Here is a 21067-nt window from a genome sequence, read left to right as displayed (position 1 = left end):
GATACTGGATCAATACTTAAGCTCTAAAGAAAGACAGGAGGATACAACCATCTTATCTATAGACAAAACCAAGTAGCTTTTGCACCATTTTCTGAATGCACATTTCTCATCTATCATGCCATTGGCATAATGAAACAGAACATGCACAATAGCAATAGGTTTTAAGGTTTTCTTCAAGTCAGAAGAGCCTAGCAATAAACCAACCTAACAAAAAAAAGATCAAAAAACACCCCCCCAAAAATGGCACCCTGCAAAACAAAACTTAAAATGAGCTACTGGAATTGGGCACATTCCCTGTACATGTTAGGGATCTTCCAAAGATGCCATTTGTGAGTTTCTTCACATATTCAACAACCTAGACACTAAAAGGAGTAACAGGGCCAATCAGCAAACAAAACCCAAGACGACCCTCCAGCCATGTTAAATATTTATTAAGCTCTCTTGCTACGGAAGAGACAGGAAGAGAGCACAAAATAGAAAACAGAAGGAGGAGAAGAAAGTATGTCTTAATTGTGACAAGAGCTGACACTGCAGCTGTTGTGTGTGGAAGGTGCAGAGTAACCCTCATGTCAGCACTTAACAGCAAGCGCTGCTTCACTACCCAGTTTTAGCATTTTGAGTTTAAGAGGTGGACAATGGAAGCTTTAAAACAAAAAAAGATTAAGTAGTAAGATTCATTTTTCTTCAGTCTTTCATTTCTCCATCAGCACTCAATTTTTCCCCCAATGAGTTTTCAATATGAAAACGCGATGTGTGGAGAATCACACAAAGAGAGTAATTTCCTCTTTAAAAAGTCTATATAGTTTTAATGGATCTATACGAGCCCCTCTTCTCCCAACATACTAATACTACTAGGTCAAAACAAATTTTGATACTTGTATGTAAGAAGTAGGTTAAATAGTAAAGTTAATCCTTTCAGAAGGAAACATGTTTTTGTGCGGAAGTGACAGTGGCATTTTAAGTGCCAGCGGCATTATAAGTGCCAGCATTCAACTGGTTTAGTCTATCACTACTTCAAATAAGAAAACACCAGATATACTGGACACTATTTAGAGTTTTGACCAGCACACCTGATAATCCCATGCAGCAGCAACATGTTTGGTTTTGAATAAGAGAAGAGTTCCATCAGGTTGTTTTTCTGCAACATTCATCATGTAAATAAACATGTAATTTTAAGTATTTAATTTACAGAGACTGGATAATTCCACTTGTTCCAAACTCTACTTGTTTAAATATTTGATGTTTAAAATTAAGAGATTCACTTAATTTCATTCTAAAATCCTCAGACTCAGCTTTCCATAAGGGCCCACTGTCCATTTCCAGAGAAGTACTATACACGTACAAAGATCTGCTCTTTTATTTTAGAAGTTGATAGCTTTGCCAAAAGATGCTGCTAGGTTTGCTTCCCTGAAGGCTTCTGACACTGTCTGTAGGGAGCAAACACAAAAAGGTAAAAGTCATTAATAGTTAGGAGTGATTATAGCATGTCTGTGTAACACCGGTATTTAATAGTCCGTTTAGAAAACACTTACTGGATGGGCATGGCAAACTCTGGCTACATCTTCACACGATGCCCCATATTCCATAGCAAGGGCAGCTTCATTAACCATTTCACCAGCACCCTGTAATTTAATGGTATTTGTAATTAGCAGTCATCCAGGTTGTCCAGAATCACTAACAGCTTGTAAATAAGCATCTTTTGCTAAAAAAAGTTGTATTATAGCTAGCACTTCAGCTGTGTTCTAATATGTTATAAGTACTTAATCTATTGGGTGACTGTGCTCAAGCCTGGCATAAATCTACACATAATTCTTATTAAGAGTATTTGTTCTCTCATTACTGAGAGTTGTGCAATATCTGGGCATTTTTCCATCACAAGATACTGGTCAGTTAATACCCATGTTCTCATCAAAACTCCAGTGTACATAATCACTGCTGAAGCCTCCCCAAAACTTCAATGCCCTCCTAGAAAGTTAACTAGATAAACAAGAGTGTGTTACTACATCTCCACCCTCATTTTTATTAATGTGAGTTGTATTTACTCAGAGAACATTTCTTTGAGGAGTCAAAAATAGTGAAATCTCCTGTTACATTTTTAGCATTCAGATCCACAATCATAAGATTTCCCCCCAGCCCTTTCTGAATGAAGAAAATTAGTCTGTCTCACACCAATAAACCTAAATTGTGCTTCCTTTAAGGCATGTTGATTTTTAAATGACTGGCATTGTGAGAGAAAATAACTAGCATAACGTCTTATTATGTATTTCTATCAGAAATCATCAGAATTGAGTTCAGAAACAAAAACCCCATCCACTAGTGTTGACGGTATATCCATTCACAGGAATAAAATTTCCTTTCCAGGAAAACAGAGAGCAGTTTTATCTCTTAAGGAAAGCTGTATACAAAGATGCATGGAAGTGTTTCTGCATACATCTTTAGGAGGGGGAAAAAAAAAAAAAAAGATTTAAAGCTAAGAAACAAAACAAGGAGAGATCAGGGTCTAACTTTGGAATGCGTGGGACAGTGGAAGATGATACTTTTCCCAAATATAGTTTTCTGATTTCTCATCTTTACAAAGGATTTTCAATCAAAGTTCCGTAAGTTACTGACCCCAGATGTGGTGACTACAGCGTAAGGTTACCAGCTTTGCTGAAGTCTGAAGTTCAGAGAGGGAGGGGAAAAAAAGAAAACACCAATGATAAAGCCACAGTCTGTTCACTTCCCTCAGCTTCCAGAACTTGAGTCAACAATTTCTGCTGTTCTCTCAAGTATTTGGCAGTATTCACAAAAACCCCCACCTGGTCAGAGAAACCAATTAACCCGAGCAATTCTATGAGGGGGGGGAAAAAAAAAAAAGCTGGGTCTAACACCAAAGTAACAGGAAAGTGGGAAGGAGGGGAGGGCAATAGAAAAGAACAGTAAGTAAAAATTACTATGGTAGACTCAAGTCTTCCTTCTTTTTACAAGCACCACTTCTCCTAACTTGACAACTACTTTGCAACTGTGCAACGCTAAATAAAAGACCCTTACAAGGCCAGGACAGCAGCACAATTTACAATACTTACCGCGCCTAAAATGTGAGCACCCAACATCCTGTCTGTTGATTTTTGACTAAGTATCTTCACCATGCCATCTGTGTCAGCATTTGTCTTTGCTCTACTGTTGGCAGCAAATGGAAATTTCCCAATTTTGTATTCTACACCCTACAAAACAGACGTGTTACTCAGTTAATGACAAGAATAATGTAACCATACAGACGATTTGATAAGTACAAGAACAGAAGCAATACAAAAATGAAAGACAAGTAAGACACAGAGCAATGCATAAGAACAACCACCAAAAGGAGTATTAAAAAAAAAGATTATTTAGCAAATAAACAATATTCACAGAATTCATTAAATAGAACTGTGATCCTTGAAAAAGTGGTGTGCACAAGGGAATCATTCAATCTTACACCCTAAATAAATTCAGATGCAGAAATTCTCCCGGGAAAAGTAGCTAGATAAACTACTAGACAATGAAACCATGCCCAAGATGGAAAAAACAGTTTTGTCTGAGAAGAAAACAAACAGTACCTCTTCCTTCAGCTGTTCTTCTGATTTGCCAACCCAGGCCACTTCAGGGTGCGTGTATATCACAGAGGGCACGCAGTTATAGTCAATGTGAACTGCTCCTCCAGCCATCCCTTCTACACAAAGAATGCCTTCATCCTCAGCTTTGTGGGCCAGCATAGGTCCAGCAACTACATCACCAATAGCATAGATGCTATCAGACCAATGAAACAGAATAAGACATTGTTTAAAAACATCCTAGCAAACCTAGGCTTACATTATATAACAGTCAGTTTAAAACATATTACTGAAAACTCATCAAAACAGATTAAAATATTAAATGTCAAAAGAAATACAAAGTATAAAAGCAGTTTCCACAGAATGACCACACTTCAGGAACTTCTAGTGACATGAAATACACACAGTAACTTTTAAATTACAAAACTTCGAAGGCTGACTACAAATCTTTAGTTCCCAAAACAAACAAGTTTCTGAGTCTTCCTTTCAAAAAAGAAAGCTTTATTCTGCAATTAAAAACAAAAAAAAAAGTGCTATAGTAGGTTAAACTTTGAAAAATAGAGAGTTCTGCTTAAAAAAAGTAAAAAATATTATTTTGTATTACTTACTTTGGAATTTTGGTTTGGAATCTGTTATTGACTGGGATTCTCCCCCTCTTATCAAGTTCAATTCCAATATCTTCAAGACCTAGATTTTTTGTAAAAGGACGTCTACCGATGCAAACTAGGAGCACATCACAAGTTATTACTTCTGCCTTGCCACCAGCAGCAGCTTCAACACTGTAGAAAAATAATTAGCAAAACCACTAAGCTGTAAACTTCTGCAGCTGCCTTGCATCAGGTGCATCCCTCAAGCACATCTTTGTGTTAACTGCACCCAGAACAAGTTGAGATCATATGTTCTGAGAGCACAAGAACCAGAACATAGTAAGTGAGGATAAGTAGGAAGTGTGCTTCAAAAACATACTCCTGAAATAAAATGAAACTACTCTAAATGTAGAAACAGACTACATGAGAGATCCAATCAGCATCAGTGGTGGCCCAATCGAGGACCTTTACAATCGAGGACAGACTATTGCAAGGTATGGTGAAATAGTAAATACAAGTCACCACATTAAGATTCCATTGAAAAAACCCAAACATTTAAGCTTACTTTTGTTAAGTAACACTAAGCATTTTCTTAAAACTCAAACTACAGCTTAAGTAGCCAGACTGTAACCAGAGAATACATTAACAAGAACAGATGTAGTGTATACGTATGGACTTATACAAAGCAAATTTGCTTTATATATTTCTATATTAGCTCTTCTTCTGTAAGTCTTCAAAGGGCTTGAGTGCCACCATTAAAAGACACTCTGGGGGAGGTTCATTTATTTCTACTCAAAAGCAACCAAATCTCTGCCACACCCATTTGGAGACAAGGGGAGGTCTGGACCAAATAACCCCTCCAGTAAGCAGCTAAGAATTAATGGTGTGAAAATGACTGTACATATAATCATGGTATTTACGTTAATTATACCAGAACCAAAGATCTTCCATAAAAAAAGAATGATTTAGAGTTCTGGTTTTATTACTGATCTCACTAGAACAACACTGGTTCTTTGCTAGCACGCGTTCAACTCAAGTTAATGAAACCTCTCCTGTATAAGCAATCTAAGACTTGATAAACCTAAAATTATGAACTCTAAGTTACAATACAGGATAAAAATTAAATTTCACTGAAGAATTAAGTTTCATCCTCAATCTATCTTTTCCTATTCAAAGAATAATATCAGACTATTTTTAAATAGGATTGAAGGATTGGGTGGAAGAATATATATGTCATTCCTTTAGTTTTACGTTACACTTACGCTACATCAATTTTTCCATCTGGTTTCTTGGTAGCACCAGTGACTTTGGTGTTCAGTTTAAACTTAAGTCCCTGTTTTTGAAGAATCCGTTGGAAGTTTTTAGAGATCTCCATGTCAATTCCCATTCCACCAACGTGGCCCATGAACTCAACAGCTGTCACATCTGCACCCAGGCGCTGCCAAACTGAACCCTGCAGTCACAACAACATGCATAAGTTTTTGAAAGGAAAACTTCAGATTTCTTTACTGTCACACTTACCACTTTGATTATAAACTTTTCAAAAGCAGGACAACAAGTAAGAGCAAAATGATCTTTTTTTTTTTTTTTTTTTTTTTTTTTACAAACGTTACACTGTAGGATAAAACATCTCTGCCCCCCATCCCAGCCTTTCCACAAAAAATGGAATCACTGCTTGCTTGCATACCCAAAACTTGAGTGATTGAATTCACAGAATAAATCTTTTAAAAAAATAGCTAACAAAATAATTAAGTATAAATTAGGTATATTTTATGTTATAGGCATAGGAAAAATTCAAAATCAAAGAATCTGAGTGTAGCTTAGAAAAATCTCGAGGAAGTTGTTTGTGGTCTCCTAACATGACTATAAATTAAATCAAAACAATACCACATTATGGAAGTTTTATGCAATAAAACGGAACCACTGCTGCTTCTGTATGTATTTATAAACATAACCACTATCATCAGCTTCACCAACAAAACCCATATACATCCTATTTACCTCAAGTTACCCACATCCGTCCAACACAGTATTTCACTTTGCTTACTCTTTCCCTACTTAATGGTCAGGAAGCTAAGCAACCACTAAGCAGATGTGCACATTTGGAAGCAGTTGCAAGACCAATAAATATACATTCTTCTTGAACCACGTAAGTATGAGGCAAAAGGACTCAGACTAAGATGAACTACAAAGTCTCTGCTCCTTTGATTGTTAAATAGAATTTGTGCAATCATATCACAAAAAAATTCTTGGGATTAACTGCAACACACAAAAAATTATTGAGGTTTAAAATGAACTTCCCTGAAAAAGGAAGTTCTCTCATCTATATATACACAGAACAGGTACAAAGCTCAGCGAAAGTTGAGCCCTCTCCAAAAAAAAAAAACAAACCCAAACCTATATGTGAGACCCTGTATGTTCCTGTCCTAGTTTCAGCAGGGATAGAGTTGATTTTCTTCCTAGCAGCTGGTATAGTGCTGTGTTTTGGATTCAGGATGAGAATAATGTTGATAACACGCTGATGTTTTAATTGTTGCCAAGCAGTCAAGGGCTTTTCAGCTTCTCATACTGCCCTGCCAACAAGAAGGTGGGGTGCATTCAAGAAGCTGGGAAAGGACACAGCCAGGACAGCTGACCCCAACTGGCCAAAGCGATATTCTGCACCACATGACATCACACTCTGTATATAACTGGGGGGTTGGCCAGGAGGAAGGGCAGCTAAGGAACTAGCTGAGCATCAGCTTCGGGTGGTGAGAAACTGTGCTGTTCATCCCTTGTTTTGTATATTCTTTTATCATTATTATTCTCCTCCTTTTCTGGCCTATTAAACTGTCTTTATCTCAACCCACAAGTTTTACCTTTCCCACCCCCCCTCTATTCTCCTGCATTCCACTGGGAGCAGGGGGAGTGAGTGAACAGCTGTGTGGTTGTTTTAGCTGCCTGCCAGGTTAAATCATGACAGTTCCTCTCTCATATATCTGCTTAGCTAACCAGCTGCAGGAATACTGATCCTACAAACACTCAGCCCAGCTGTTGTGGTAGAAGAGGGAGCTAGCATGCTATGAAGTCTGAACAGTTTCATTACAACTCACTCAACGAAACACCTGTTAAATCACAGCAACACAATCAAATATAACACAAAACCCAACACCCTGTTCCTTTATAAATTAAAGGTCAAGCGGTTTAAATATCCTCTCACCAGTTCTACACCAATGACTCCTGCACCAATGACAACCATCTTTTCAGGAACTTTTTTCAGTGACAGCGCACCAGTGGATGACACGATATTATCTTCATCAATCTAATGAAAAATAAATCCATAAAGGGATGTATTACAATCTCTTTTATATATTATATTTAAAACACACAGAGTTAAAGTACAATCAGATGCAAAAAATTATTACACATTAAATCATGTGGATAGTACACATTGGAGAACAGTACCATTAAGATTTCAAATACGTACAGTAATTCCAGGGAAGGGAGCAACTTCTGATCCTGTGGCTATAAGTATGTTCTTTGTATTGATAACTTGTGTGCTGCCATCTTCTTTGGTTGCAGTGACTTGGTTTTTGCCAGTTATTTTTCCAAACCCAGATACATGTACAACCTTTAGTAATCAGAACATAGTAAATTCAGGTTCAAATTACTTATATAAGTTATGCTACATTTAATTTAAATTTCACTAATGCTTTAGAGAAGCTGCTAACACGTACCTCTGCATCACCATCTGGTATGAATCACAAAGTAATCATATACTATTCTTTTAATTAGATTAAGAATGAAGGAACTGTTCATTTAAAAATTTCATAGAAGAGAAGCATTCAAATTCCACCCTTGCCAAGTCAGTCACTTGAATTAATTTATGTGGCAAGAATATGAAAGTGTAAAAAGCAAGAAATTCAGGTCAGAAAAAAAAAATCATGGATATACCCCAGTATATAATCCAAACTAACCTTGTTTTGTTTAAATAAATGAGCAATTCCGCCTGTTAAGGCCTTCACTGCACCACTCTTCTGTTCCATCATCTTCTCTAGATTCAATCGGATTCCTGTAACTATAGTTAAAAAAAACCTTCTATGAAGCATTGCAGTGTTTTTATTTAAAGGAGCTAACCTAAACATAATTAACAGTTCTGACACAGTAAGATGTGTTTAATGGCTCTACTAAATGCTAAAGTTACATTCAACAACTGCAATGTTAAAAAGCAGTATTACACTTTTCAAATATAACTTACCTATCCATGATTCAGGGTTCAAGGAGCAGACATGTCCCTAACCTTCCAAATGACAGACAAGTGACATTATTTATAAGTCTAAAAAGTTTTCTGACCAGAAAACTATACTATTCAGACTTGAATGATCAAATTTGCTTGTTGATGGAAACAATTTATGTTAACAGGCTCTTCAAGTTGCTCTTCACACTTACTTTCAATTCCTCTGTTAGCAAAATCTTTTCCGTGGGCTAAGTGATACAGATGTGAGTTGTTCAGCAATGCCTAAAATACACACACAGAAATGTGAATTGGGACATACATTCACAATTGAATTAATCACATTATCAGGAAAAAAATAATCTGATGTTATATTTACAAAACATTCTCACTATTAAGAAAAAGTCTGACATACATATTTAAAAAGGTGTATTTCAAACACAGAAGTTATACTCAGTAGCTCTTACTGAGGTGTTTTATAAAGTTAAATATGTAACATAAAAATAGAAAATAGTTAAATTCACACCTATCCTTTTTGCTCATTTCACCAGAGAAACTATGAATGACTCCATGAGGATTAAAAAAAAAAAGGATGGGAACAGATGTTAAATAGAGAAAAGAAAGATGATTCTGACTGACTCACAGGAGAATTTCATTATTACCTCAGACAAGAGATTACTGGTCAACAAAAAGAGGATACAAAAAACTGGACGAGGAAAATATATACTGAAATCCCTGATGAAATTTTAGCTTGTGTAGACACATGTGAGTTAAAATTTTGTAGTTGGGGAGTTCTGCTGAAGTTACTACAACAGCATAGCTGGTTGAGCTGAAGCTAGATGGCTTAGAGCTGTCTCAGGTCACCGGACATTCAGAATTCAAAATTAAAGTTAAAAGTTTTTATAGCGATGTTTATAAATCGGCAGCTTGAAATGCAGAACCTCTAGAACTGTATTTCGATTAGAAATAGCAATATAGTTAGGAATGGATCTTGGTAAGAAAAATTATGTCTTTCACCATAGCCATCCCAAACATGAAAGTATCAGCATCTTTTCAAGAAGGACAACAGCACAAGTCTGCGCAGACTGAAAGCGGGCACAGTATATCATTCACAGCACATTTTGAGATACCTGCCTTATATACACACACTTGAATAAAACTAATACAAATAAAAATGGAATTATCTTACTCTGACAGTAAGTTATCAACTCTCACTCTTTTAAAATTCATTTGCCCATTTCACATAACTGTCACAACCCTGCATCTGTAACACCCAACATTATTGAAGACACAGCCGTCGCTTAAGACTTCAGTAATTAAAAAAGAAAAAAATTCCTTGTATTATTTTGGGTGGCTTTTTGGAAAGTAAGTTTCGAATAGTTTGCTGTTGCTTCAGTGTACACAAGCTACATATCCACTTAAGAAATTTAGTGCCATTCAAAAAACATTCTGGATAGCATCTGAGTTTAGCCATGTGTTCAGAAGTATTTTCTTAAGAATTTCAAAGGATAAAAAAAACCCCAAAAAACTCAAGAAGAAAAGTTAATTAAATAAATCCTAGCCGAGTTCCAAACTTTCAAAGTAACACTGTGTTGATCTACACCTCATTTTTGAGTTTTGCCTCTGTATATTAAGATACTCTGAACTTCATTAGAAGTATTAGTAAAATGTTTAAGAAAATTAATCTATCATTTTAAAAACTTTGTATTTATACTGTATCTTCTCCTACCATGCTAGTGGAACCTCTCTGAGCAAACATTAGAAATAGCAATATAGTTACAAGGAATCTTGTAAGAAAATTATGTCTGTTACAGCCATTACAAATCTGACATTACCAGTGTCTTCCTTCACCTGCTAGGTGCTAATGAGGCAGACACAGACTAGACTAGTAAGGCTATCGAGCAATAGCACTGTTCTTACAAGGCCCTAGTTCTGAAATTACTTAGAAGTGGACTGACATCATCAAATATTAGATTCTTCTGAATTTCTTCTTCTTTGTTTCAGAGTGCATGCCCTCCTCTCCCCACCTGAACTATACCACACAAGCACCACCAGCCACTCTCCAGGCCATCTTTTGGGGCTGCGAGAATACTATTTTAGCTTAGACTAACATTTCAAGAGCTAATCAACTAGGCTCTTTCTACAGTCAATGGAGAGACACAGCTCTCTTCACAGCATGGTGCATCCAACCACAACCAGAGTTCACAATTTTTCAGGGGTGCCCCTCTCCCTCTAATTTAGATTTACTTTACCCCTAGTGGCAGTTGAGCATTCCTTTAACATAAAAACAGCATATTGGACAAAACTACATGTTTATTTTGAACAAACTGATGAGACAATCAAGAACTTCACATGGTAGACTACAAGAGATAAAACCACCTGAAACAGTTAAGACTGTAGTCAGTTACTGGTTACAACACAGACTTGACAGCTCATCAGAGCTGAGAAGATACATCTGTATGCACCTCTGGTTTTCATTCTCTTCCTCTGTTTCATTTGAGAAAGCTCACAAAAAACATTTTGCAAACAAAGCATTTCTACTGAGCAAATAAAAATTTAACCCTTTGTGTTATTTATTTGGATCCTCAGCTTATTTGGACTGCAACTTCAATTTTTTAAAGAAAGCATGTCAATCTTGGAAAAAGACTGAGGAGGAGTTTCTCAAGTGACACACATAATATCTGTTGTTTTTAATGAAGTTATGACAAACTATGTACACTTACCTTGGATGGAATACATCCAACATTCAAACAGGTTCCACCTAAGGTTTCATTTTTCTCTACACAGACAGTCTGAGAAAGAAGGGGGGGAGAACTTTTTAGCAAATTTATGCACCATTTCCTTACAGGGTATCTAACAAGTTACAATTTATGACAAAGAACAGGCATTTACCTAGTAACTCTTCCTCTACAAGTGTCTCATTATTTTCATTCCTACATTTATTTTGTGTCTCAAATTTCCCCTCATTTTTTTCCTAACTTAAAAGCTACAAAATGGCTCTTCGCAACAAAATTCTCTACCAGAAGAGAGCTGCGTTCCCCACTACACCATTTATACTTTCATACAAGTTTAAGTGCTGTTCTGATTCAAAAATTCACGAAGTTGCCTCAATTGAATACAACACTCAGTTCTGTGAAAGACATTCCCCCTACAATTAAAAAACCCCAAACCCTGCAAAAAGCAAAAAAAGGAAATCATGCAAAAGATTCCTAAAAACAATCAAACAAATGTTAAAATCTCATGAAGTAATCTTTTCTTTAAAGAAAAGTGCTAAACTACAAACAACATTTCCCTCTCTAAACACACTATCCTGCAAGACCCTTTGCCATAAAGTTCTGCCGAAATCTATAAAGAAAGAAAGAATAAAAATTAAGTAAAGCCAAGCAAAAATAAGGTCAATATCAACAGGGATGGAAAATATTTCATCTCCTTCTCATCAACTTGCTAACATCAAAGTGTGCAAAGGGAAAAAAACAACTGACAAAACTTCAAGGAAAAAACAGATCACTTGAGGGGGGGAAAAGAGAGTATCGTAAAGCTTTTTTGTAGAAGCAAAAGAATTGGCATCTCCTCCTTTGCAAGGTACACGCATGTTCAAAATAACAGTTCCTTGGTTCATAATCTAAGAGATCCAATCTGCTGATAGAAGTGACTACCCAGGAGAAAGCCTTTCATCATTTCTTTTAAATTGCTGCTTTGGTGCTGAAGTAGAGGTGATGGTAACACGAAGAGCAAGATTCACTGCATCAAATCACAGAAACACATTGAGACATGCTGATCCGCTATTTACCCTTCCTCCTGTTTTAAGCACATGAATGCATGAAAGATGATCCAAGGGCTTTAAAAGCTGCACTATGGATCCAACAGCACCAGACTGCTCCTACCTTTACCTGATAAGGGGATTCGGCCTCATCCACTTTACATCAACTTCAGCACCGAGGCCAAGCAAAGCTGTTGAAAAGCCAATGCCCAGAGAACATTGTTGGCAATAATGTGGGATGCTGTGGTGGCAATACAAGGACTTAACGCTTGTGCCAGTACATGTAGCACTAAAATTGAAGGTTAAAGTTCAGTAGAGCACACTCAGGTTCTTCCATGAATGGTGTCACTATAGAATCTTTTTGCTCATATCACAAAAACATCTCACATTCCTCAAGGGCAGCATAAAGTTTCTTCACATTTATTCAGTGCTACAGGTGACACATGCAAGCATGTCCAAATATTTTGTCCACTCCAACTAGCTGCAAAGCAGTATAACAAAATTATTTTTTTGCCATGATGAAAAACAGAATCTGGGGTACTTTTTAACCTCCTTGCATATGGTACCCTATTGTCGATCACAGGTATGAAGGACCTGAGGACAGCATTGCTCCAAGAAAAGCGGGCATATAGCCACAAAAAAATAGCTTTAGAATAAACTAACATGAACTTACATGGTAGGCGGCCTCAATCTCAATTAAAACCTGTAGCACCAAGCACCTTTTTCCTCAGATACTAATAGCTCAGTAACAACATACATCTAAAAGCGAGAGTATTTATTAAGAAAAAAAAAATTTAAAAAATCACAAACATGGATAAAGACAACTCACTTATTTGCACTAGGTCACAGGCAGATGTAGAACTTCTTAATAGAATCTCAAACATTTATATTTTGGTACAGTTACACATTAGAAAGCTGAAAGACACCCAAAGAGACATCACTGAAACCCAGTTGTGGGAGTAATAAGCAATGAGGGACAACGCTCAGAATTGCCAAAAAGTTTATCTGGAAGGTAGCTCCTCTGGAGGCCATCTAGTCAAACCTCCTGCTCCAAACACAGTCAACATCAAAGATGTATCAGGTGGCTCAGAGCCTTGTACAGCCAAGTTCTGAAAATATCCAAGGGTGAAGACTACACACTATCTGGGCCCAGTATTTCACTGGAACTCCATTCATCAACAGGAGTTCCTGTCCTTACCAGGTGGTCTAATCAACTCATTTTTGTCATGAAGTTCAGATGTTGTAATTCAGAAGAATTAGGACACATAAACCAGCAGGAACACACTCAAGACTGCCAGCACTTTCTCAGATTTCAAAATAATTAAGAGAAGAATAACGCAGTGCCAAGACAGTAAGTTGGTCTCATATTAAGGAGTGAAGATAACAAAATATCCTGCTGAAGTCATGCTACGTATTTTCATAAGTTTAGAAAATCTGAAATGCATTATACACCTATAACTCTCACAATACTCAATTAAATGACACATCATTAGCACACACCAGATAAAAGTTGCCTCTTTCAAAAGGCATTCAAACACAACAGACAGAACAACAGAGATGAACATAAATAAGTGTAAATTAGATACTACAGTATTTCTACAGACATATTTTCGCCTCTAAAATTCTCACATAGCAATGGAATTCCTCTACTCACATTCAAAAAGTACATCAGTTGAATACTGTTTTTTCCTCTTGAGTTGCCTCAGTTTGTTCTTCAGGACAGTTTTTCAGTGGCCTTTTTGTCATTGTTACTGGTTTTTGGGGTTTTTTTTAAATCTTTGTTGGGAGAAAAATTCCTTCCTAGCATTCTTTTCCCACCTTCTCTTCACAAGAGTTAAGCCCACCTCAATTATCACTTCCCATCAAAAGCAAGCTGTCCTGAGCAGCTTTTTCAGTAGCAGAGCTATAGACAGTAATACCATCACATATCCATTTCAACTGCTGTATAATCTGGGTAAGCAAGGTAAAGAAAGATTACCAACATGCCAACAGCATCTGATGGCCCAAAACGTGACAGGAGAATTTCAGGTTTTCACTGTCACACAAACACCTTTCAAGTTCATCTGGATGAATATTCTGCTGAGTGAGGTCATCTTACCTTAAATCCAAGCTGAGCTGCTTTGATAGCAGCAACATACCCTCCAGGACCAGAGCCAATAACTGTGACATCAGCATCAACTGAAACAGAGAACATTTGAGTTATTTTTGTTTCAGCAATTAAATTTTTACTGCAGAAATACCTGTTTATAATTTCTGAAATAATCCATGTTTGAAAATACCTTTTTTTTAAAAAAAGCAAAATAGCTGTTAAAAATGATGCAACAATAAACTAGGTTTAGATAAGTAAATTACACCTTACATCTGAAAGTAACTTTCTGGACAAAGGGAAAGGTTGCATGGAGGTATTCACTCTACAACAAAACCAGCTAGTCTTAAATTTTACCAGGAAAATAATGTAAAATGAAACGAAGAAACTGAATTCTGTCTGACCCATCCCTCTCGCTATAAATCTTTTAAGAAATTAACCCAAGATGTCTGGATAGTTATTATTTTTCCAACATTTCAAGCTTCTATTGATGTTTAGTGCAACAGATAAATGCTTACCGATTGCCATAAAATGAGTAGTTTATAAAGGAGAAAGTATGGCTGAAATAGATATCTGTGCAACCTCTATTGATTTGGAACACAGCAGAAGCTATGAACTTTGTACCTAATTCATAACTTGTAACCACAAACTCCTTTGGAATATTAATTACCATCACTGTTCTTATGTTATACAAAGTTCAACTTCTATTTATAGCTTTACCTTGATATTAAATAGGGCAAATAAACCACTATTTTTCATCTAAATCTCCATGCTGACATGGATTGCCCCATCACCTGGAAGACTGATTTCTGAGTTTGAAGCATTGCTTTGGTTTTTGAGGGTTGTTTTGAGTTTTAGGTTGAGGTTTTTTTATGTCCAAAGAAATTCTTCACAATTAATTACCTTGATCAGCATAGGTCCTTTGTGACACTGCACAAATTCCCTGGAGACCATGATGAATTCTATCAAAATGGCTTCTCTAAAAAGGGAAAAAAAGCTTAATTTTAAAAGTTGAAGGTACTCTTGAAGAAAAATAAGCATTCAACCCCACACAGACAAACACATAGTTACAGTCACCAGTTAACCAAAACAGGAACAACATGACTGAAGCAGACATGAGGGCACTGACTGGAACAAGAGATAGAAGTCACTCTGCCATTTACCTGCTCCGCAACCTCAGCCAATCATTACACCTGTTTTCATGTCAGCCTCACCTAAGGCTGCCTCTAACTCTGCACTTTCAACCCACTCGGGGCTCGGAAACCACTTAATAGCATAAATTAGACACCCACAGGAGTTAATGGAGTCTTGTTGTTCCATAACCATCCCCTCCGGCCACTTCCTGTGAACAGGCAACATCTCAGAGGCGGTTCTGGAGAGCAAGATATTTTAATTGTAATGGGACAGCACAGTTGCTACAAGCATCTCGCGGGACGATCACCCTGTAACTGGAGTAGAAGATGGTCCTGAAAGCATTTCCGAAGCCCTCAGTGCTACCCAAAAGGCGGGAAGCGGCCCTCTGACAGCCGGCGGTTTCCACGGCCACAACGGTATCCGCCCTCACTCCCGGCTTCGTCCGGCCGCTCCCTCCGGCTGGAGCCTCCTGCGGGCCGGGGCACCCCTCCTCCGCTCTCGGGAGGACCGACAGCCAACGAATTACACGGCAGCGGGGACAACACCCCCAGCCCACCCCTCCTGGGGCAGCGTGACGCCCGCCCGGGGCCAGGAGACACGGCGGGCACCGTGTCACCTCAGCCAAGTCGAGGCCGCGCTGGGCGAGGAGCGACTCCCCTTCCCTGCGAAGGAGGCGAAAGCAGAGAAGGGAGGAAAGAACAGCCAAACCCCGCGGCCGCCAACCACCGCGCCCGCCCCAGGGCGCCTGCTCCGGCTCCGCCCGCCCTCACGCCCGCTCCCGGCTAGCTGTGGGGGGGCGTGAGGAAAGCCCAGGCCCGAGCTCCCAAGCGCGACACGACTCAGCTTCCTCCGCCTGCCCGCCCAGCCCCGCGGCAGTGCAGTGCCGTGCCCTGCCCTGCCCTGCCGGCGCCGTACCCGAGCAAGCGCGCAAGAGACACGTCCCCAGCGCTGCATGTCCGCCGCCCTCTGCCTGCGCCCCTCAGCCGCCGCTCCAAGGACTCCGCGGACTCGCGCAGGCGCAATGGGCCGGGGAGGGAGGGGGGGCGGCGGGAGGAGCGGACGCCGCCGAGCGACGGGGCCCCCTGGCGGAGACACAGCGCTGAGAGTGGCGTTCGGGGGCGGGGCCTGAAGGGCAGGGGCGGGGACATGCAGATGAGACTCTTAAAGCGGCAGGGCGCTCCCAGGGCGGCTCTGCACAGCAGATCGTAGCCCTGCCTGGCACTAAAATGAACATTCAGGTCAAGCAAAGAAGCTCACAAACCCACACCTAATAATTGGAAATGAAATGAAATGAAATGAAATGAAATGAAATGAAATGAAATGAAATAACAGAGAAAGTAAAAATATTTCAGTTCTCAGAATTAAACCTCTTTCATCTAAACGATGAAGTGAAATGTACATAAATTCAATTTTTAAATATTCAAAAATATAAAATCTAATATATTTCATTTTGGAAAGAATTTCAAGTGACTTTCAATTTATTTAATCAGGGAAAAAATTGAACTAGAATATTGAGGCATTTTTATAATTGACACAGTTTAATGTTATTTGTGTTCTTCCAGACTATTTATTCCCTAGACAAAAGGGTGCATGTTCCATGGTCCTCTGTTATTTGCACTTCAGCATTATCAGTATTTGAAAACGTAAATCCTTCATTGCCTGTGGGGCAACAGCAATCAGCCAACAACATTTTCCTTCTATACTGAATTCCACCTGGTTTAGAACATGTGCAGTATTCTGTTCAATTTCATAGAAACATAGAATTGTTTAGGTTGGAAAAGACCTTTAAGATCATTGAGTCCAACCATTAACCTAGCACTGCCAAGTCCACCACTAAACCATGTCCCTAAGCACCACACCTACACGTCTTTTAAATACCTCCAGGGATGGTGACTCCACCACTTCCCTGGGCAGCCTGTTCCTGTGCTTGACAAGTCTGTCAGTGAAGAAATTTTTCCTAATATCCAAACTAAACCTCCCCTGGCACAACTTGAGGCTGTTTCCTCTTGTCCTATCACTTGTTACTTGGGACAAGAGACCAACAGCCACCTGGCTACAGCCTCCTTTCAGGCAGTTGTAGAGAGCAATCAGGGCTCCCCCTTTCTCCAGGCTGAACAACCCCACATCCCTCAGCTGCTCCTCATCAGACTTGGGCTCCAGACCCTTCACCAGCTTTGTTGCCCTTCTCTGGACACACTCCAGCACCTCAGTGTCTGTCTTGTAGTGCGAGGCCCAAAACTGAACACAGTACTCGAGGTGCAGCCTCACCAGGGCCGAGTACGGGGGGACGATCACTGCCCTAGTCTTGCTGGCCACACTATGGCTGATACAAGCCAGGATGCTGTTGGCCTTCTGGGCCACCTGGGCACACTGCTGGCTCATATTCAGCCGGCTGTCAACCAACACCCCCAGGTCCTTTTCCACCGAGCAGCTTTCCAGCCACTCTTGCCCAAGCCTGTAGCATTGCCTGGGGTTGTTGTGACCCAAGTGCAGGACGCGGCACCTGGCCTTGTTGAACCTCATACAGTTGGCCTCGGCCCATGGATCCAGCCTGTCCAGATCCCTCTGTAGAGCCTTCCTACCCTCCAGCAGATCAACACTCCCACACAATTTGGTGTCATCTGCAAAGTTACTGAGGGGGCACTCGATCCCCTCGTCCAGGTCATTGATAACGACATTAAAGAGAACTGGCCCCAGTCCTGGTCCCTGGGGAACACCACTTGTGACCGGCCACCAACTGGATTTAACTCCATTCACCACAACTCTTTGGGCCCGGCCATCCAGACAGTTTTTTACCCAGTGAAGAATACACCTGTCCAAGCTATGAGCAGCCAGTTTCTCCAGGAGAATGCTGTGGGAAACTGAAGTCCAGGTAGACAACATCCACAGCCTTTCCCTCATCCACTAAGTGGGTTGCCTTGTCATAGAAGGAGATCAGGTTGGTCAAGCAGGACCTGCCTTTCATGAACCCATGCTGACTGGGCCTGATCACCTGGTTGTCCTGTACGTCCCGCATGATGGCACTCAGGATGATCATCTCCATAACCTTCCCTGGCACCGAGGTCAGACTGCCAGACCTGTAGTTCCCCAGATCCTCCTTCCAGCCCTTCTTGCGGATGGGTATCACGTTGGCTAACCTCCAGTCAACTGGGACCTCCCCGGTTAGCCAGGACTGCTGATAAATGACAGAAAGTGGCTTGGTGAGCACTCCCACCAGCTCCCTCAGCACCCTTGGGTGGATCCCATTTGGCCCCATAGACTTGTGTGTGTCTGAGTAGTGTAGCAGGTCGCTAACCACTTCCCCTTGGGTTATGGGGGCTTCATTCTGCTCCCCATCCCTGGGTACCCAGAGAACAACTGGTCTTACTGCTGAAGACTGAGGCAAAGAAGGCATTAAGTACCTCAGCCTTTTCCTCATTCTTTTTATGCTAAAAACATCTAAAGGTGGCTTTAGGTAAATAATATGCAACATAGTTCATAATGTTGCCTGAAAGTGAAAATATTTTCTGTGAAAAAGAGTTCTCAAGTTTTCTAGACTTACTTTCTAATTTCTTGCACAAAATCAAGATTTCCATCAGGTGGCAGTGTTCCGTTATTTCCTATAGAGAAGCACATCATTGAGCACAAATTTTTGAGATCTCATAGAAGAGAGGCATAATATTCATAAATGCCAGGCTTTCTGATTAGAGCAGACTTAAATTATTTAGAAGAACCACATGGGAGAACAGCAATTCACTCATTAATAAAATATAGTCAGATCTGTTGAAAGTGCATTAGCTAATGAAGGCAGCGGCACCTAATAATGCTGTGTGAAAGCGTCTGGGATCAAAATGATAGGCCATATTCGGTGGGCAGAATTCTTCTTCTGTCTTTCTACATAAAGATTTCTCTGATTGCACCTCCAGCAACACTGGAGACTGGATGTGCCTGATATTTTTGTATTTAAATCCCTAATTCTTATGCTGGCTAATGAGAAAGTGTCCCAGAATCCCCGATGCTTGCAGTGAAAGTATCATGGCCCCATCATTTCCTCCCATCCTCACTAATGAGCAGAACAAAGAGAATAAAAAGCAAAAATCCTCCAGCTGTAGTTAACTGAAAGTACTCAGCCAACAAGTTTTGATTCCCCACGGCCTTCTCCCCGGCCTCCCAGCCGTGGTATGCAGCAGGGGTACTGGAGCCCTCCTCTGCACAGGCAGATCTGAATGCCATGAGCAGTGAACAAGACCATCTTCGGCAACAAGAAATTACTCGAGGCTCTGAAGGACGTGCTTTGGACATGTCATATCTTGCTAAGAGAGCAATGTCTGGGTAGCAAGTGCAAGAACGGGATGGGGCAAAGCAAATGGCTGCCCATCCCCACGCCCCACTAAGGAGGTCTCTGCCAAGACCCCAGCAAAGCTGCTGGAAAGCCCCATGAGGACATCTCCACAGAGATGCAGCATCTCTTTGCACACCTTATGTCCCAGCCGGAGGGCCCAGCCATGGGTTCATGCTGCACCATGAAGTTTTCTCAAATTAGAGAAGATGCTGATGATTACCCTGGCCACCAAAGGGAAGGAGGCTTTTGTGGTGATTGCTTCAGGACCCAGGAGTAGCAAGAGGGTGTAGGGGACATGGAGAAATGCAGAACGCATAAAAGCATGGTGGGTGGAGGAAGCGGGAAGGCGAAGGGGCACGGGGGAGTGCAGGGCTAGACCCCTCTGTCCTGTTTGCTGCAGGTCTGACAGTCACCTCCGAACAGCCTTGCCCATTAACTGCATGTCACTTGGGGTCATGGTGGCTGGCACTGCCTTTATGAAGCTTTCTGGGGACTTCGCTGGAATTTGGAGGTTGTTAAAATATTTTCTTGAGGTTTTACATCTCTGAGTAATAAAGATCATAAAGATCAGATCCTCAGTGGATTGCCTTTAGGACTGTGGTAGTTGTAAACCATGGTCACCTGAGTGCTTTCTGTTCTATTGCTCCTGGTATGGCTCTACCTCACCTTTCTTTGGTTGTGGCACTCCTTTTGTGAACACTGAGGTTACGGTACCTGGGTACACTCCTGCTTTTTATTGCATTTATTAGTACACATGAAATGTCACCTTGCAGCAAAGATGAAGGGACTGGAGCATGTCTCCTGTGAGGAAAGGCAGAGAGCTGGGACTGTTCAGCCTGGAGAAGAGAAGGCTCAGGGGAATCAATGTATACAAACACCTGAAGGGACGGTGCAATGAGAATGGAGCCAGGCTTTTCTCAGTGGTGCCCAGTGACAGGACGAAAGGCAACAAGCACAAATTGAAAAACAGGAAACATCTAAACATCAGGAAACACTTTTTCACTGTGAGGGTCACCAAGCCCTGGCACAGGTTGCCCAGGGAGGTTGTGGAGTCTCCATCCTTGGAGATACTCAAAAGCCATCCAGAAATGGTCCTGGGCAACCAGCTCTAGGTGGCCCTGTTTGAGCAGGGGGTTGGACCAGATGACCTTCAGAAGTCCCTTCCAACCTCAGCCACTCTGTGTCAGGAAAATAGACTGGAACACAAAGTCTTCTGGTTATGTGCCCTGAGAAGAAGAGTCAGCTCTGACTTGGAGCTAGAGGAGGAAAGCCGCAGGCACATACTGAAGTCAACAGAGGGCAACACGACTGCATAGACTAACAGAGAGATCTGCAAGGAGGTTTTTGAGAGGTACACATTAAAAACTAGAGCATTATATTTCTTTGAAATACTGAAT

The 21067-nt window shown here is 40.5% G+C and overlaps 1 protein-coding gene across 1 annotated transcript; it reads right to left on the bottom strand.

The window, feature by feature from the left end:
• Positions 1 to 418: 418 nt before the first annotated feature.
• Positions 419 to 16374, bottom strand: DLD (dihydrolipoamide dehydrogenase). Its single transcript, XM_054841977.1, has 14 exons — positions 16265 to 16374; positions 15119 to 15194; positions 14228 to 14307; positions 11093 to 11161; positions 8585 to 8654; positions 8113 to 8213; positions 7623 to 7766; positions 7356 to 7457; positions 5419 to 5609; positions 4178 to 4348; positions 3576 to 3765; positions 3066 to 3203; positions 1533 to 1622; positions 419 to 1427 (listed from the first exon to the last, which is right to left on the bottom strand). Exons 1-14 carry the CDS (start codon positions 16301 to 16303, stop codon positions 1362 to 1364), a joined length of 1527 nt encoding a protein of 508 aa, XP_054697952.1. The 5' UTR covers positions 16304 to 16374; the 3' UTR covers positions 419 to 1361.
• Between the last annotated feature and the right edge of the window lie 4693 nt (positions 16375 to 21067).

The sequence above is a fragment of the Grus americana genome, chromosome 1 (assembly GCF_028858705.1).
Source record: "Grus americana isolate bGruAme1 chromosome 1, bGruAme1.mat, whole genome shotgun sequence".
NCBI lineage: Eukaryota > Metazoa > Chordata > Aves > Gruiformes > Gruidae > Grus > Grus americana.
The sequence above is the reverse complement of the archived record's forward strand: the minus strand, read 5'-3'. Positions and strand labels throughout refer to the sequence as shown.